The 17660-nt window shown below is 59.8% G+C and overlaps 3 protein-coding genes across 3 annotated transcripts; 1 reads left to right on the forward strand and 2 right to left on the reverse strand.

Moving 5' to 3' along the window:
• Window positions 1-58: 58 nt before the first annotated feature.
• On the reverse strand, window positions 59-3658 carry HRG_03870 (uncharacterized protein; the record flags this gene model as incomplete). Its single annotated transcript, XM_044862341.1, has 3 exons — window positions 59-2262; window positions 2314-3146; window positions 3204-3658. 3 exons carry the CDS (start codon window positions 3656-3658, stop codon window positions 59-61), a joined length of 3492 nt encoding a protein of 1163 aa, XP_044723367.1.
• A 5442-nt stretch (window positions 3659-9100) lies between these two features.
• HRG_03871 (vacuolar membrane-associated protein iml1 domain-containing protein) lies at window positions 9101-14821 on the forward strand (the record flags this gene model as incomplete). The annotated part of the gene is made up of 6 exons (XM_044862342.1): window positions 9101-9649; window positions 9701-10338; window positions 10402-10921; window positions 10976-11328; window positions 11449-13285; window positions 13349-14821. The coding sequence occupies 6 exons, from the start codon at window positions 9101-9103 to the stop codon at window positions 14819-14821; spliced, it is 5370 nt and encodes a 1789-aa protein (XP_044723368.1).
• A 925-nt stretch (window positions 14822-15746) lies between these two features.
• Window positions 15747-17627, reverse strand: HRG_03872 (sodium/calcium exchanger protein; the record flags this gene model as incomplete). The annotated part of the gene is made up of 2 exons (XM_044862343.1): window positions 15747-15793; window positions 15884-17627. The coding sequence occupies 2 exons, from the start codon at window positions 17625-17627 to the stop codon at window positions 15747-15749; spliced, it is 1791 nt and encodes a 596-aa protein (XP_044723369.1).
• Window positions 17628-17660: the final 33 nt, after the last annotated feature.

Raw genomic sequence — 17660 nt, forward strand, 5'->3', positions numbered from 1 at the left:
CTCGAGAACTTGGGAAATCGTGAGTGGTCATAACGCGGTCCCGATAAGACGCGCCGCTTCATTCCACGGCCTCTAGGTTCGTCGCCCACTGCCTGACGGCCTCGCGCAGGATATTTTGGCTCGGCCGCAGGTGTTTGTAACTGCCGCCGCGGCCCTCACCATTCAAATCGCGGTTGTCAACGGCGTCGCGGACCATGTCCTCCAGCGTCGACAGAATGACTGTCTTGCACTGCACTCGGGGAATGTCGAGCGGTGTGTCGGCCATCTGGGTGGTTTCTGAAACGGCATCTGGCATGGTCCTCCCGCTGTCCGTGCTCCGTCGCGAGTCACTAGGCGTTTGCGATGAGTTTGTCGAACTGCCTTTGCTGGTGTCTGGCGTAAAATGGATCACTCTCTCTATAGCCTCCCTCAGAGCAGTGTCAGATGTCGAAATATCTTCCTCGATCCAGTCCTCTTCAAAATGACACTCATAAGTTAGAATAAAGGGCGTCAGCGGTATCAGCCCGTTCGCATTGGACTGGCCTGGTCTTTCAGCCGGGATCTTTGGCTTTACCAGCCGACGGTATACGTGGCGAGTAATCGAGTTCGACGTCGTATCGGCAATAATGACGGAGCTAACATCCACCCATCGTTCACAAGTCTCGTTTCCAGAGGCACAATCATGAATCGGCGTCGGTTCCGCTCGCAGGGATGCCTTGATATTCTCCAGCAAATTGTCTTGGGGCGGCAGGGCCTGGAGAGCAAAGTCTGGATGGAACCGATTGAGCCATCCGGCGGCGTTCAGGGGCAAGTCCCCGTCGATCGAAAATCGTGCAGACTGCTCGAAAAACTCCAGGCCGCCTGGGAAGCCAGGTGTGGATAGGTAGCCGCTGCTGGACGGTGAGCTGATGGCAGACTCAAAGGACGCGATGTAGTCGGGGAACGGGACGTCAACGTCAATGACGCCGTCTTCGGCGTTGATCGATGTCTTGACGGGAGATTCAAAGGCACCAGAGGGGTCCGGGGTGCGGTCCGCCTGCGCAAACGACGCCTGGCTGGGAGTAGCGTCGTCCTGAGGCACGCCAAAGTTCCGGGCGCCGCTCCCAGGGCCTTTGCGGCTGGGCATGGATGCATCAGTCTCTTCCACGAGCGCCACCTCCTGGGCCATCTCAAATAGTTTATCGGAACGGCCAAAGCTGGATTTGACCGGTGATCGATACTCTGTGCCGGGACTGGCAGTGTCATCATCGAGGGAGTCCCTGCGACGCGGACTCCAAAGCCCGCTGACGAGGTTTCCCCACCGGAGCCCTTGACTCGGAGGTCGCGTACTGGTAGCGGCGGCTGGACCTCCGCTGCTCTCGCCACGCTTCAAAGATCGTTTGAGGTCGTCTGCCGCCACGCTCCCGCTGCTACCCGGACGGCGTCTCCTATGACCGTCGCGTTGTTGCTGGGCGCTAGAGAAGTGGGGTGTGGTCGTCTCTGCCATGACCGTAGTCGTCGTCGCAGCGCTGCTCTTACGAACCAGGATGTCTTGACCGGGCATAGGAAGGTTTGTGGTGCGAACGGACGCCGCATCAGAAGCTCGCCGTTGGTGCTGGTTTCGCTCCAGGCTCAGCTGCGCAAGTTGGCTTGGGACTGTCGAACCCCTGGCGCTTTGGCTGGCTGTTCTCGAGTGCGAGGCGCGCCGAAGACCACTGCGGCGATTGATCTTGCGGCGGAGGGATTCTTCCCGGAGAATCGGAACGACAAAGGTCGGTGGCGAGTGGGAATAACCGCCTACTGAAGTCGACGTGCTCGGCCGATGTGTGCGGGCGGTGGCCACCTGCTGATTCGCGGGAAGAAATCCTGAGAGGAGAAAAATGAGGCGTCGGGCGGCCATTTTATCATCGGATACAATGATTGTCCGAGCAGGCAGGGACAGATCCTCTTCGTTCCGGCCTTGTCGAACAGTGGCGGCACGCTTGCGATAGGTAGGACCGCAAAGGGCCTGCAGCCAGTCGGTGTGGATCGCCAGGAAGCCGGTGAGAAGGTTATAAAAGAATTGTCCATGGTCCATAGTCAAGGCCCACCTAGACATCCAGATGGCCTCGTCGCGCCAGATGCCCCAGCGTCCCTGACCGGTGATGACTCTGGCCGCACTGAGGCCCATGACGACTCTGCTTCTGGCGAGGCCGACCTCGGAGGCGATGTTGATGTCGTCTACCAAGCAGTTTGGTAACAATGAAACGAGTTTGGTGGTGCCCTTAGAGGGCTTCGCCCGAGACATGTCATGGCCTCGTCTGTCTGACATAGACGGCGTCCGAGACACAACGTTGGAGGCAGCGGGAGACGCACAGGGGCCGGGCGACGCAAGGTCGGCTTGCTTGAGCATCGTATGAAGCGTCGTGGCTACCATGGACTGGAGATGGGTCAAAGTCCTCATTATGATGTCCCAATGTTGGGTCAAGGAGTCAATGCGGTCCTCCATGTCGATCGAATATGAAGAGTCCGTGGCATCCCCGCAGATGCCGGATCCCATGCTCCAGCCGGCCTTGGTCGAGTTGTAGGATGAGGAGAAGAGGTCTTGATCGTTGTAGGAGCCGCATTCGCGGAAAATGGACTTGAGGGGTGCGGCGGAAGACATTCGAGACGAGGAGCGAGGCAATTGCACCACCAAGACCACAGCGTACATGGGTGTGCGGCGCTGCTTTGGTTGGGACTTCTTCTTTGGCGAGGGTTCCTCGCCGGGCCCGGGGAAGGGAAAAGCGCCATTGTCGTCGGAAAAGCGGCTCTGGGGCAAAACGTTGTTGTCGGCATCATCGACGGGGAGATTAACTGGGAACAGGCGCGTTATGAGAACCTTTTTCTTGTCCATCTGGCGCGCAGCGGTGCCGGTTGGCGGAACGGGGGGCCCAATGATCGGGGAGACGGCCTGTGACGACAGCGACTGGGACAGCTTGCTCGAGCGCCCGCTTGAACGGCCAATTGAGCTCCGGCCGTCTCCGAAAACGGATGAAGAGTGGTCTGCCGGGCGCGAATCGCTCGGCACGACGTGAACCTTTGTCGAGGTGCCCTTGTACGCCATCAACTCGGAATTGCCAAAGATGCAGCTCGAGAAGGTGGCCAGCTCCTCCCGATACTCGCGGGCTGCCCGCTGTGCGTCCGTCTCGGCATAACTTTGACTCCTGCTGTGGACGGAAGCCCGGCGATCGAAAGCACCCTGGCGATGCTGAGGGCTCTCGGACTGACTGGCGAAGGGTCGCGAGGCGTGGCTCTGACTTGCCATGTCACCACGCGGCGACATGGGTGGCTTTCTGGCATCCTTGCGCGCCGGGGAGCGCTCGGCGGATGCTTCCGGAAAAGGGTGGCTGTCGAAGAGCAAGGAGGCGTTGGCGGGGCCCAGGGCATCCTGTAGGACGATGACACGGACGTCGCGGACGTCGAGCTCGATGTCTTCGCTGTAGTCGAAAGCGTTGGCGGCGGAAGCTGATGGCGTGGCCGGGGCCGTGGACAGGGGAAAGACTTGATCGTTGCGGTGCAGGTGAAGGGCGTGAGCATCCGGAAAGAGCAGGTTTCGCGTGTGAATGTCTTCCTGAACGGACTCGAGGGAGAGGATGGGGCGTGAGGCGCCGCTGCTGCCGGCTTGGGCCTGAGGAGTGGCGGAGCCTCCGGAGCCGAGGTGGAGAAGGCGACCGAGCATGGTCGGGGACGTGTCCGACAGGCGCGACGGCGGTAGGAAGTGGATGAAGACTTGCCGTGCCGAGGCAAGGGACCAGGTCTGGTGGGTTCTGAGGTCAAAGCCAGCTCAGGCGAGCCGAGCCGCCATCATCAGCGGCTGTGGGAGAAAGGTATCTCGCGCTTCACGCATAGTCAAGCGGTGCCGGGAGACGTCGAGACGACCGGCGGCATGCAGGGGAAGCAGAGAGCGGCGTCGACGAAGACGGCGGGGAGGCGAGTGGCAGGCGGGGAGGCGAATGGCAGGCAGTAGAGCTGGTGGCGGAGAGGAGCAGATGGCGCGGGTTTTGATGCGCAGATGGTCGAGCTGGTAGGGAGAGAAGAGTCGCTAAATCGGCGGTGGTGTCGTTTTGCAGTTGAACAGCGGACGACGAATGGATGACGACCAGACCGCGCTCAACTGTCGCATGCAAGAAAAGGGGTGGAGAGAGCAAAGAGGGCGCACAGAGCCGAGCGGTGAAAGTGTGGGGATTTGGGGCAAAGAATGGGCCTCGACCGCTTTTGGGGAGGAGGCGAGAAGCTCGCGTTATGAGACGGCGGCCACGAACGAGGTCGAGAGGAGCGCTGTAGGTGATGAGCTTGCCGTCTGCGTCTCCTGGAGCTGATATTGTTGTAGTCGTCGTCGCTATTAATGCTGCTGTTGCTGCTGTTCGCAGGCGGGGAGACCAGAGGGCGGGGAGATGCTGCTTTCCAAACGAGGGGAGGCGGAACGGGGAGAGAGAGGCGGAACGGAGGAGATGGCGGTGATGAGATGAGACAGATGTGAGTAATAACAGGAGGGGGGGTGCGGCGTTGAGAGTGCGAGAATCGAGTGCGAGATGGATGGACCAAGATGGTTGGACCAGCACAAGCGACCGCCTAGGTAACTAGTTACTGTACAGAAGCAGCAGCAGAACCAGAAAGCCGGGTCAACCAGGCCAGGCCGGTACGTACCCGGCGAATGAACCTGGCCTGGGAAGGTGGGGCCGGCGTCTGTGTGCTGCCCGGAGGACCTCCCAGGCAAGGTACCTATTACCTACCTAAGGCCTAAGGTAGATAGATACTCATGTATCAGACACCCTCAGCTTGTACCTGAAGAATGGATAATTATCACGTAGAAACTTGTATAGTACAGGCAAGGGCCGTGTTGATGCGCAATGCCGGGCGGCGGCATGCCAATCACACACATACCTACCACGCGTCGATGCGCTGCAGAGACAGATCTCGCTCTACAAAGGAGGGGGCTGTTGAACGCCCGAACCTCGCGATGCGGGAACATGGCGGCCCCTCCAGGAGACATTAGCGGAGAGTTGTACCGGTACCCGGTAGAATCAGGTAGAGAATAATAAGGTGGGATTGTTGAATGCGCAGGGTCAGAGGACACCAGCAAAGGCGGTGGTCGATTTATCATAATGATGACCTAAGTTACTGGCCCGTTGTGCTACCGGCTGGAGGGCCAGGGTCTCGGGAGCATCATCAGCTCGACCAGGTCCGGAAGAGCACAGCACAGTAATACTGTCACTTACATCCTGCCGAGGTTAAGATGCTACAGGTCATCGAGGCACGGACCGTCGGTCCTGATTGCCCGAGGTACTGTGCGGTACATCCGGTCTACCGGAATAAGCAGACGAGGGGCGAGCCGGGGAGCCGGGCAACGCCGCCAACCAGCTGCCGCGACGGACATGCGGCTACAAATGACGCCTTCGCAAGTGGCCGTGGCCCGTCCCGGGATTGTCATCCAGCAGCAAGTGCGCACGAGGCGATTCGACCTGGCTTCATGCCCTACGAGGCTGTTCGACGGCAGTATTCAATGTCTCGTGCTCCGCATCCGCACCGTCCAGTACGGTACCTGGGTGAGGGACTCGCTTACACAGGCTTCGTTGCGGCCAACCAACCAACCAACCAGCCAACAAACGCAGACGTGGGCGCATGTGCATCATCAGCTCCCCCTCCGCATCCAAAATGCGGTGAGGGCCCGTCGTGGGAAACCAATGGCAGCACCCGCCTCGCCTTGTCTCGCCTGCCTGCGCCGACGTCATGTGCGTCCAGTTGCCGTGTCTGTGTAGAAGCGCCGGCTGCAGCCTTGCCTTGTGGGACACCGCTCTGCTTCTGGCGACATTCTTTGGCGACTCGCAAGCCAACAAGGCCAGAGCGAGGCGATGGCGACGGGGCTCGGGGCTCGGGGCTCGGGTCGGGTCGGATCGGTCTGGGACCACAGTTGAAGGCCAAGTTATCAAGGAAGGTCCCTTCCCCGAGGCACTACTGTGCACAGGACCATGAGTTGCTGCCCGGTAATAAGTCGTCGACTTCGAGAGGTACAGTACGTATTAGGCATGCACCGAATTGACCGGTGAGCGTCATGTGGGGGGGGGGAGAGGGCCCGGTCAGGGTTTCTACAGGTGCACAGCCCCGCTAAAATCGCTTAGGTGGACAAGGGTCCCGAATTCCATCCGCCTTCTGCTTCCAGCGTCGCATCCTTCAAACGTCGGACAGTGCACCCCCAAAACCATGTACAGATCATCACCATCCCAGCATCCTGACCGACAAATCAGTCGCAAGCCAGACGTCACAGGGACAGCCAGCCGAGCGGCGGCCGCACCCGACCATGGGCCTAGGCCCGATGGCAATTTTGCATCCCCCAGCAAAGACCCAGCAAAGACCCAGCAAAGACCCAGCAAAGACCCAGCAAAGACTCAGCAACGGCCCAGCCAGCGACGTCGAATCGACGACGCCGTGCTCCAACAAGCAAAAGGCGGCCGTTCCTGGCGACGGACGGATAGCCTACATACAGACCTAGCGTCGACGTCGCGGGGAACCCTGCCGACACCAATAGCCGTCCGTTGCAGAGCATCGTTTCCCGGTCTCCCCCTCGGCGTGTCATGCACGTGCAAACGCCCTCGAGAAGCTGAATGGCTCTTGGGGGACTGACAAACGAAGAATGTCATGGTCTCGGGCGAGAGGGTTGAATATGAGGCGGCGACAACAGCCGCTTCGGCACGTGGGCGCACCTGCGTCTCTGCTCGTCTCTCGGACTGGCCGTGCCGTGTCACGAGGGCCCCTGGCCGCGGATGCCAAGGCAAACCAACGTCGCACAAGAGCTTTCCGATTCCACAGCCAGCTCTCCGGCCCGTGAGCGTCCTGTCCGGCGTACGGGGAACATGCATATACAGGCATGTCTTCGCACAGCTCGACAGGCATCTCAGCCGACGCAGATCGAACTTCACATCCCGGCCGTCGCCGCAGCGTGGACTGCAGGCACCTCGGCAGCGATCGTCTCGCCGTCTATAATTAGCTTATTTGTACTGTAATATCTGGCACCGTCTAGGCAATGCGACGCAACATCATAAAAACCGCCGCCTGCTCGCGCTCCTCTTACTCGGGGACGCGCAAGCCAATACCCCAACAGGCAACCCACCCAGTGCCACCCTACTGCGGCGACTCATCAGCCGTGCGCGGCGTCTTGGCAAATGCCGACGGCATTCAGCCCAGCCTTTCGCTGTGACGTGACGGAGCTTAATAATTCTCTGAGACTTGTCGCGGCGCCAAGTTCGGGGGCGGGCCGCGGGAGAATTCAACGCCACGCTTCCAGAAGCCCACTCGATTCAAGCATGCCTGCCCGGTCCTCCACCCTGGCTGGCCTGGCCCCCCTGCAACTGCCTACATACATACGAGCTGAGCCACCGCCGTCCGGGTCGCAAAAAGGGGGTTCCGCCCGCTGCCGACGAATTGCGGTTTTGTTGGACTGGTCCGTGTGTGTTCCGTCATCTCGGTACCGGCGGCCAACGCGACTGCCGACATAGATTAGGTATTTGATTGCCATCAAGACGAGGCGGTCAAGTCATCAACCAACGACGCACGGAAAGAGATGGTTACAGACAGGATATTGGAACTGAGTCCACGCCTATTGAGCACATTCACACCACAGGCTCTGCGCCTTGAAAGCCACTGTCGTACCCCTGGAACCGTCGAGGGCCAGCCCAGGTAGAAGCAGAGCCTTGGTCTATCATGCCATGCCTTGCTGGCCAACCTCGCAGTTAAGTCCTTTCATTTGGCCCGCGCCAGTGTGCTCGCCGCACAGCTCTCCACAGACGAGCCGGCAACAAGCCCGTTCCCGTTGACCAAGACGGGAAAAGGGAGGAGACGAACCCTTTCCCATGTCGTGCCTGATGTCTTCCAGGTCGATTCCCCTCGGGGCTATCTGCAAGAGGAGGCGTCCACGTCTCTTTGTCATGGGAATCGCCGTCGCGACCATGAGAGCGCTCCAAACGCTGACGGCCGGTTCAATGCAGTATCTCGCTTCATCTTTGATTTCCCATACCACAAGAGCTGACATTATGACGCCAATGCTGTTCATGGCCACCCGATATGATGGATGAGCACGCCGAGCATCCCCAAGTCTCGGCCAGGGGGTGGAGGACTGATGGTATTGTACTTGTGCCCATGGTGGCACTAGATGCAGCATGGGAATGGGAATATTGGCAGATGGTCTGGGTAAGGCGCTCCTCTCATTGACTCACTGCTTTGGCGTGGGACCCGAACTCAGAACCATCGACTAACTCTTCAGAGATATCTTCAGCACGTCACTCAAGAGACGGCAGGCTCGCCGTGTACAAATGTCAGGGCCAAGATGCCCAGGCCCAGACCAACACACGCCACAATCAAGACAATCTTTGGATATCCGGCGGCTACAGTGTGGAGTTTTTAGACGGACTAGCCCACGTATCAGGCATTCAAGCCCCGACTCTGGCTGGAACTTGGACGAGCTCGCCACCCAAGCGTGGAGAGAACGCGCACCGGCTTCTCCCTTTCTTTGCTACTCTTCGTGTGCCGCGTCGTGTGACGAAAGAGGCTTAAATCCTGGTTGCGCTAGCCGCCTTCGAAGGCGTTGCAAGTTCAATTATGTCCATATATCAGGCTGTCAGCCCTTGCCTCTGGGCTATGATCGTCAGCCCAGTGGCGGGGAAGCGTTGCTGGGTAGGCAAAGGCAAGGCGAGAGCTTGCACACACCGAGAACACGTATAGCTTGTCAGTCAGGTATCGCTTGATGGAGCTAAGTCCTTTTTATCGTGCACGGATAACGTGGTTCGGAGTCTGGGACGAGAAAACTCGAGCGTTTGGCACAATCCAGCTTTGGGCTCCTGGTATTTGATCAGCCAACCAGATGGGCTTTCGGGAATACCGAAAAATTCCCGGGACCATAATATGTCCAGCAAAGTGAGTCTGAGGTTAGCAAAGCATCTCCGCACATGCCTCTGCCTTCGCGGCGCAGCACCAAAGGGGCAGGCGGTGGGGCTGAATCTGCCGCGACGTCAACTGACAACCCGCCCTCCTCGCAGCTTTCAACAACGCGCCCGCAATCACCACCAACCGGAGCCCCAGTCCGCTCTCCACACGGCTCTGTCACTGCCATGAGACACTGCCAGGCCTCATGTCTCGACATGGCGGCGCGACATCATCCGGTCCGCGCAAGGGGCCGCGATGGTCCCATCTCCGTCTGCCGAGCGGCTCCGTCTACGATCGCGCACTAGCCGCCGAATCTCCAGGCTCCCCGGGGAGCTCCTCGACGCACTCGACGGTCAAGGAGCACAAGCTGCGCCGGCTCGAGCGGTATTGCCATGTCGTCGTCAACGAGGGCTATGCAAAAGACGAGGTCCTGCTCAACCTCGACCTCGTCGGCTCCGACATCAAGCCTGGCTCGCTCGTGTCCATTACGCCGCTGCGGGGCGACTCTTCGAGGGCCTCCTCGGCGGCGTATGGCAGCTTGAACAAGCAGCCAGTCGCTGACCATGGCGATGGCTCCAAACCGACGCTTGGCGGCCATAGCGAGCACGACTGCGCCCACAGCAGGTTCATTTTTATCGCGAAGGACATGCCCAAAGAGCTAAAGGCCCGCCAGCCCGACGTCGAGGTTTACGTCGTCAAGCACATCGCCGACGCCTTTGGAATCAAGAAGGGCACCCAAGTGTTGCTAACCCCTGTAAGCGCTTGCCCTGACCCGTCCGCTGCCCCTAGCTAACCATCTCCAAAGGTAGACAAGGACCGCCCCGCGACAGAGGCGACGCACGTCGAGCTGACATTCAAAGACCAATATATTTCAAGGGCAGACATGTGGAGGCTTACGGCGGGCGAGCTCACGCAGCGAACCGTCTACAAGGGGCAGTCGATCCTATTCTTAGGCACCATCAAGGCGCAGGTCACCGCAGTCTTCGTTGAGGGCAAAAAAGTTCACTCGGCCTTCTTTGTGCGCGATACCCGTCCCATCTTCCGCAGTGAGTCCGCGAGATATGTCTTGTTCATCCAGATGGCAAGGGAAATGTGGGACTTTGACTCGGAGAGCTCGGGTGAAATCATGTTCGACAAGGTGGTCAATGGGTTTCTGCCCGCCATGTTCAAGCGATGGGTATTTCTCAAAGTCAAGCACCTCGTCAGCATCGTCCTCTTTGCCCGCGTCGAGTACGACACAGGCCTCAGCAATGAGCTCGCCAGCAGCGCCTTGCGCTGCGACTATTACACGGGTATCCAACCGTCGGGCAACCGCCGGCCTTACAAGGACTTTTACCGCGTCGTTGTCAGCCAAATGGCCAGCGGGGAATGGACAAAGATCCTTTACCAGCTGAAGCGCGAGTTCAACTTTTTCCGGCGCGACATCAGCCTGCACCATCAAATGTCCGGCGTTACCTTTGGCCCATGCTTTGAAGAGAAGGGGGCCAGGGATGGCGCCTTGAACAGGGTCAAGGCCGAGTCCTCCTTATCCATCCACGGAAATGTGCTCGAGGCGATTAACCTTGCTGCTTCGCAGTTTGCTCATGACTACATCGACAGAGACCTCAAGCGCACCGGCATCTCAATCGCCGTCATCACCCCGGGACCGGGCGTTTTTGAAGTCGATTACGAGACTTTACGAAGGACGACGGAGGCGCTGGTTGGCAACGGCATCGGCATCGACCTGATCTGCATGCCCCGGATGCCCCTCCACTCTACGCCCCTTTTCAAGTATCGAAACCCCCAATATTCTGAAGATGGACCCTCGGGTCCCGGGGCTACCTTGTCTCGATCATTCCACAGCCACGACAGTACTCCGAATCAGCCGACTCCTATTGTCGGAAGCTACCAGTCCATGGCGTCCTCGTTCTCGCCCACGAAAGCCTCAACCGTCGTCCGCCGCATTGAATCGTTGGCTCTCACCGCAGCGAGCGAGGAGTGGTGCTATGCATTGCCGCAATGGCTTCACGTGTCGTTCTGGACAGGCGCATCCGACGAGGCCTTGTCTTACGCAGGCATCGCGCTGACTGTTTCGAACCAGGTTGAGCAAGACGATGAGGATGAGTTCAAGATTCGCTGTCGCATGTACGACTTGCAAATGAGGAGCGTCCTGGATGTCAACGAGATCGAAGCAGCCCCACTGCAGGCAGACGCCCACTACCCGGCCCAGGCGATCGATGCCAGCCCCGCCTCGAGACGTCGCCAGGACCGGCTGGGCGATGTCCTGTATACGCCGAACTGCCGTGTTCCGGAGTCCCTTGTGGATAGTGTCTTGGGGATTCAGAAATTCGTGCCCGACAGGCTGGTCCGGCCGGGGGAAAAGTCTGTGTGGAAGCAGCTCCACGAGTTTGACGATTCGCGGAGCCGCCTATCAGCTAATAGGCAATTTCATCAGTCAGCAAGGCACAGGACTGAGTTGGATGATGTGGCTCGTAGGCCGCAGGTGGAGGATTCCAGCATCTTGGGATCATCCCTCCCCGAACGGAAAGCAGTGTCTCATGCGCCAGTTTCTAGGAAGTTCTCTCTGACCCCTGCTGAAGCGGAGACGCCTGTTGTGGCAGCCGGAAAGAAGCCTCTCGACCCGCCCGTCAGCGTAGCAAAAGCAGTCGCTCCGCCCAAGTCGCTCAAGCCGCCCAAGTTCATGAGACACATCAGCCTGGGACAGCGTGGCTTTGGCATTGCCGCCCCCAAAGTGGCAATTGCAGAGGTAAAGGCAGAGACGGTCAGCGCCTCCGTCGTTGGCACAGGAGACCTGCGGCCGCCCTCTACTCCGCGATCCGTCTCTGAACTCCGACCGTCGACCCCGCAGACAATTGTCAGCCAGTCGTCTCCTTTGTCTGCGCAGCGGCCCAGATCAGAGACTTGTGAGTCCGTGACCGACGGTTTCTTTGCGACGCCGAGCATACCCATCACGAAACGGGACGGGCATGCCCAGGTCACCCTGACGGCCAGCCAACTCATGCCGCCTTCACTGGCTTGGCAGTCATCCGGCGTTCGACGAGACCGGCATCACGACAGCGAAATTGGTTACTCGAATGCGTTGCGGGCGGAAGATGCGCAGAAGGTATATACTAGTAAGCTGCGCGCCGGCGTAGTCCCCGAGCTGCCATCGACGCTCTCCTCCACAACCACCATCACCCCATGGCTGAGCCTGCTGAATCCATCCAATCCTGAGCGCCATCGCATAGACGACACGGTACTGTACAGCCGATGGCAGCACGTGTTTCCCAGGACGTCGGACATGAAGGTGCAAAGGTGGAAGACGTTCTGCTGCCCTGCGGCCGTGCCTTTAACGACGGAATACTTTCCTTCAAAGGCTCAGTTCGATGCCGAGTATCAGCGCCATCCGTACAATGTCGATCAGAACCTCGACGACGAAATGGCTGATGAAACGCGGACTCGCAAAGAGTTTATAAGGGAACTCATCAGCATGCGCTTCTCGCAAGGCTTTCAGGTCGTCGTCGGGCCATCCGTCGCGCGGGCTTTTGGCCAGAAACTCATCAAAGTGGCCGACGTCTTTTCCCGCGACCAGCCTCTCGACGACGGGACCAGCTTGTTTATGTCCGTCGGAAATACCATACACCAACTTTCCTGCATAAACGGAACTGAGGTCGAGGTCACCATTTACGTGCGCAAGCCAACGCAGCCCTCCGTGTCGTCACTGGGGTTTTCTCCAATATACAAGCCGGCAATCCGGACTCTGCTCGACTCCCAGTACGAGACCAGGCACATTGATATTCTAGCGCCCAATCCGGAACGAAACTGGAATACTATTGACTCCTACCTCGCTGGTCATCATGAGGAGATGATGGAAAGCTTGAGGTTCTGGCGTGCGAGGTTTGTGCTCATCCCCCTCAGCCCAAAGCACCCGTCGATTCAGAAAACGCAAACGGGCGACAACCCCGAAGAACTCCGAATCGAAGGGATCAAGCGGCTGGCTCAGCTGTGGCAGAAAAATCGCTTTTTCCCGCCGTCGGAGAAACGGTTTCAGACCCGGGACAACCGACAAAACCCTCTGGACATTGTTTATAAGACAGAAGATCCATCTGTGGTTATTGCCGCCGAACTCGAGACACTGCCGCTTCTGGAAGGCCTAGAAGGAGTCCATCGCAAGGGCAAGCTCGTGACGAGAAAGGAGCGTTTTCAAAAATCCCACATCAACCTCGCCGCCCTGGCCGAGGCAATGCAGCAGCCGGTGGAGAATGGCGGCGTGCCTCTGCGAAATCGACGTTGGCATCTTCGTCTGCACAACGCCGCCTTTATCGGATCCGACATGACCACCTGGCTGCTGGACAACTTTGAAGACCTTGCGGATCGCGAAGAGGCGGAGCAGCTGGGCAATGCTCTGATGGCTCCGGACGATGTCAAGGGCAAGGACAGGGACAAGGACGGCTCGGAGACCCGAAGCGATAAGGACAAGGGCTTGTTCGTTCACGTGGAGAAGCGGCACAAATTCCGAGATGGCAATTACTTCTACCAAATCGCCCATGACTTTGCGCGGCAGCAACCCGGCTGGTTCAGCTCGAGGCGGCGAGACGCGTCTGTGCCGGCGACGCCCATGTCAGAATCCGGAGCCCGGGACTCGCCCCATGGCGGCTTTCCCCGCCCGCCCGGCTCTGCCAACGAGGGACAGTCACCGGCCTCGACTTCGGCCACGCCCACCTTTGGCACGGTGCACGGAGCCAATAACCGTCCTCGGGTCGTGCTGAGCAAGATGATCAAGTACGACACTGATCCTCGCAAGCGGTCGTACCGTCCCGAACGGATAGACCTGCACTATGACCGCCTCCATAACCCGGACAACTGCTTCCACATACGCATCGACTGGATGAACGCGACGTCCAAGCTCGTCCAGGACGTGATTGAAAGCTGGGAGAGGGAGGCCAGTCAGTACGGTCTGCGCCTGGTCGAGGTTCCCATCCACGAGGCAAGCAGGATCACCGAATCGAATCCGTTCCGGAAGCCCTACCCCATCAAGCTCGCCGCCCGACCCCCGGACGAGAAACCGGAGGCTTACTACGACCCGAACTCACTGGGACCGCAGATTGCGCCGAGCAAGCACTTCTACCAGACGGCCATACTCCGGAGCTTTGACTTTGTCCTCGACCTGGAGGCGGCATCTAACTTCCCGAGCAACGTGGATGTGCGATACTCCTGGGGCAAGCCCGACTACCAGTATACGCAGTTCATCCACCGCTCTGGCGTCCTCCTGGCCCAGATCACCCACGAAGGCAACTTCCTCGTCCTGGCGAACCGGCTGTATAATAAGAGAGTTGTGGGCGCCGTGCGGGACAAGGAGGTGCGTGTCGTGGGCACGGCCGACCAGCCGCACCTTGACCGGGGCGGCGGGCGTTCCATGGGCATCGCGGGCTTCAGCACCTACAACCTGCCCGAGCCCACAACCATGGCGTCGCCCCTGGTGCGCCCGACGTTCCACCGCTTCTCCCCCGTCGCGCCCTCGGCCGAGGCTGCCCAATCGCCCAAGCCGCCCGCCGTGCGCGCCCACCCAGAGGGCCTCAAGGACGAGCTCGAGATGTTTTGCGACGACCGGGCGGCTCTCGACGCGTTTTACAGGGAGACGCTTGAGAAGGGCAAGCGCGCCGGCGGCACGCCCTCGTCGGCGGCGGCGGCGTCCGCCCTCGAGCCCGTCCCGGAGGCTAGCATCCCCTCGCTGGGCCTCCCGCCCGGCGTGCTCGGCGGTGTGAACTCGGGCGCGGGCGGAGCCGCAGCCGGCAGTGGCGCCGGGGAGGCGGGAGAAGGAGCAGCGGCAGCCGGCGGGAGCAGTCCCGCGGCGGGCAGCGTGCGGATCGGCAGTCCCACGGTGTTGCTGCGGAGGGGGAGCTTGCAGTTTGACGGCTTGGGGCTCGGGTCCAGGGGTAACAAGTAAGTCGTCGACGCATTGAGATTCTGGCTAGCTGGTTGGAGCCTCTTGACTTCTCCTTATGCTCCTTCTATTTTCACTATTTTGCTTCTTGCCCCCTATCTATCTGACACTAGTCTCGAGCAAGCGGGGGCGAATAGTCCATGCCTCGCGCGGAAATCAAAAGTCATCCGAGGCGTATTAAAATCCTGATATCGTGACGGCATCGTGCAGGGTGTGAGCGAGGAAGCAGAAACAAAACTCGGACAGGCACGTGCAGAAGACTGCAATTGAAGACGGCCGTGCTACTTTGCAGGGCAACAACTTCTTCATCTTGATTTTCATATCTTGCATTCATTTCTCTCTTCTTCTTTACACCCCAAACACTCTCCGCACCGCCGCGACAACCCAACACCGGGCCCCTGCCGCGCGAGCACATTTGCTGCTCCCCCTCTCCACATCCAGCGTATGCTATTAAATTGACAAGAAGCGAAGACGGCGACGAAAGGCGACGAAAAGAAAGTCATGGATAGGGGCAAAGGGAAAGAGGGGGTCAAAGACCGAGGCGTGACAAGAAGACGAGGGCGAAAGAAGATGGAACAAAGCACGGGTCGAGTCGGAAAGAATGACCGCAAATAGCGCGAGCGGCGTCGATTTGCGCGTCGTGAAAGGTAGAATGAATCCAAGACAGGAAGCGCAGAGGACCGAGGGAAGCAATCACCAGAGCCCCTCCCTCTACCGCAATGGAGCGCGACGTGCTGACATGACTATGTGCAGGCGAAGATGGCGTGGGATGGGACAATTACAGTCGCCTCTCCAAATCGGCACGGCCCTGGATGCTGGAATCGAAAAGGGAAAAGGCGCGGGTATTAGAAGGTAGATATTCAACGCAACCGCGCAAGAGCACGTAGGCCTCGTCACGCCCAGGTCCAAATGTCGGCATTACCCGGCATTACCCAGAGCTGCTCTGTTGCTCGTTGGTGGCTGAGTCGGGATAATCTAGACGCAGTGTCAGCAAGCCAGCAAATTCCATCGTCGTTCGAGAACAAAGCCCCCGTTTCCACACAGCAAGGAAGCGACGAGACATACAGAAGGAGCAGACGGCAATAATGGCGTACAAGCAGATGAGGAGGAAGCCCTCGAGCCAATGGCTCTTGCCATCGCCAATGAGGTAGTTGGTCAAGAGGACGGCGACAAACATGACGGCGACCTGGAAGAAGTCGAAGCTGAGGTTCATTTGGTCGTTGCCCTTGCCCCATCCGATGACGACGAGCAGGGGAATCAGAAACAGCGCGACCTGCATGCTAGAGCCGACGGCGACGCCAATAGCAAGGTCCATCTTGTCCTTGATGGCAACGGTGACGGCCGTCGCGTGCTCGGCGGCGTTGCCCACAATGGGCAGGAGAATGAGGCCGACGAACTCGACCGAGAGCGGGCCGTCGTGGGTGACGGAGTCGATGGAGTCGACCATGTACTCGGCGCAGAGGGCGATGATGGCGGTGGAGCCGGCGAGGGTGGCGAGGGCGACGATAAAGTGCAGCTGCGGCTCCTCTTCGTCATCGTCGTCATCGCCGTCCTTGTTTAGACGCGGCGGGTTCATGAGCATCCTCGACAGCCGCTCGTTCTCGGACTGATGGGGCATGCCGTGGCCCATGAGGGAGCCGGGCATGGCGAAGCCCTGGCGGATGGCGCCAGAGCCGAGGCTGGCGCGGCTCCAAGGTTTGGCGGGCACCTTCTGGCCCTGCTCGCTGAAGACGGTCTGGTGCGTCTTGAGCTGGAAGAGCAGGTAGGCGGCGTAGACGAGCAGGAGGATGACGGCGGTGCCGCGGGAGAGGGCGGCGACCTTATCGGGGCCCGTGTCCTGGGCGGCATCAAAGACGGAGGGAACGATAACGGAGGCGGCGGCGAGGGCGAGGAGCGAGGCGGCCGTCTGGGCGACGGTAGTGTTGAAGAACTGCTCTTGGCGGCGGAGGCCGCCAAAGAAGAAGCAGCAGCCCATGACGAGCAGCAAGTTGGAGAGGATGGAGCCGATGAGGGACGTCTTGACAATGGCGACCTTGTTGTCGTTGAGGGCGATGACGGCAACGATGAGCTCGACGGCGTTTCCAAACGTGGCGTTGAGCAGGCCGCCTAGGGTCTCGCCGGTGCGCAGGGCAATCTCCTCGGTGGCAAAGCTCAGCATGGCGGCGAGGGGCACGATGGCGACGAAGTTGACGACGAAGACGACGACGCGGCCGACCGAGGGGACGTAGTTGAGGGCGATGCCGACGGGGGCGGCAATGATGAGGACGTTGATCCACGAGCTGAGAAAGGTCCTCTGGAGCTGGTTAGCGACGGTAAAGGGCGTCTTGGGCTGGACATGGCGGATCAAGCCGTTGTTGTCGCTCGCGCCCGACTTTCTCTCCTCGGTGTCGTCGGGGGCGGAGTCGTGGGCCTGGGCGGGCAAGCCGTTGACGGCCGTGGTGCTCTCGTCCTCGGGCCTTCTGTTGCGAAGGCCTGCGGCGTTGAGGGAGCGGTGCGAGGGCGACTTGGCCTCGCTGCCGGCCCTGCTGCCGGACCTGGCATACTCGCCGGGCTGTTTGGACGCGTCGGGCATGAGGTTTGTGGATTCGAGGCCGCTGGGCATGGCGATTCTGGGCGGGGACGGGTCGGTAGCGGCGTGGGCCAAAGGCTCGACGGGCTGATGCTCGAGGTTACGAGCGCTCCAGGTCTCTGCGCGCGCCGCCCTGTCGCCGCCCCAAGTGACGTGCCGGAAGGGGTTCCAGGTCTGGTCGGAGCTGGAGCGGCTGACGGTGTGCGCCTGGCGCTTGTTTCTGAAGTGATTGACTGCCATGGCGGGCGGCGCATCGGGATGATTAGCGGCTGA

This window comes from Hirsutella rhossiliensis, assembly GCF_020360975.1.
Source record: "Hirsutella rhossiliensis strain HR02 chromosome Unknown scaffold00003, whole genome shotgun sequence".
Taxonomy (NCBI): domain Eukaryota; kingdom Fungi; phylum Ascomycota; class Sordariomycetes; order Hypocreales; family Ophiocordycipitaceae; genus Hirsutella; species Hirsutella rhossiliensis.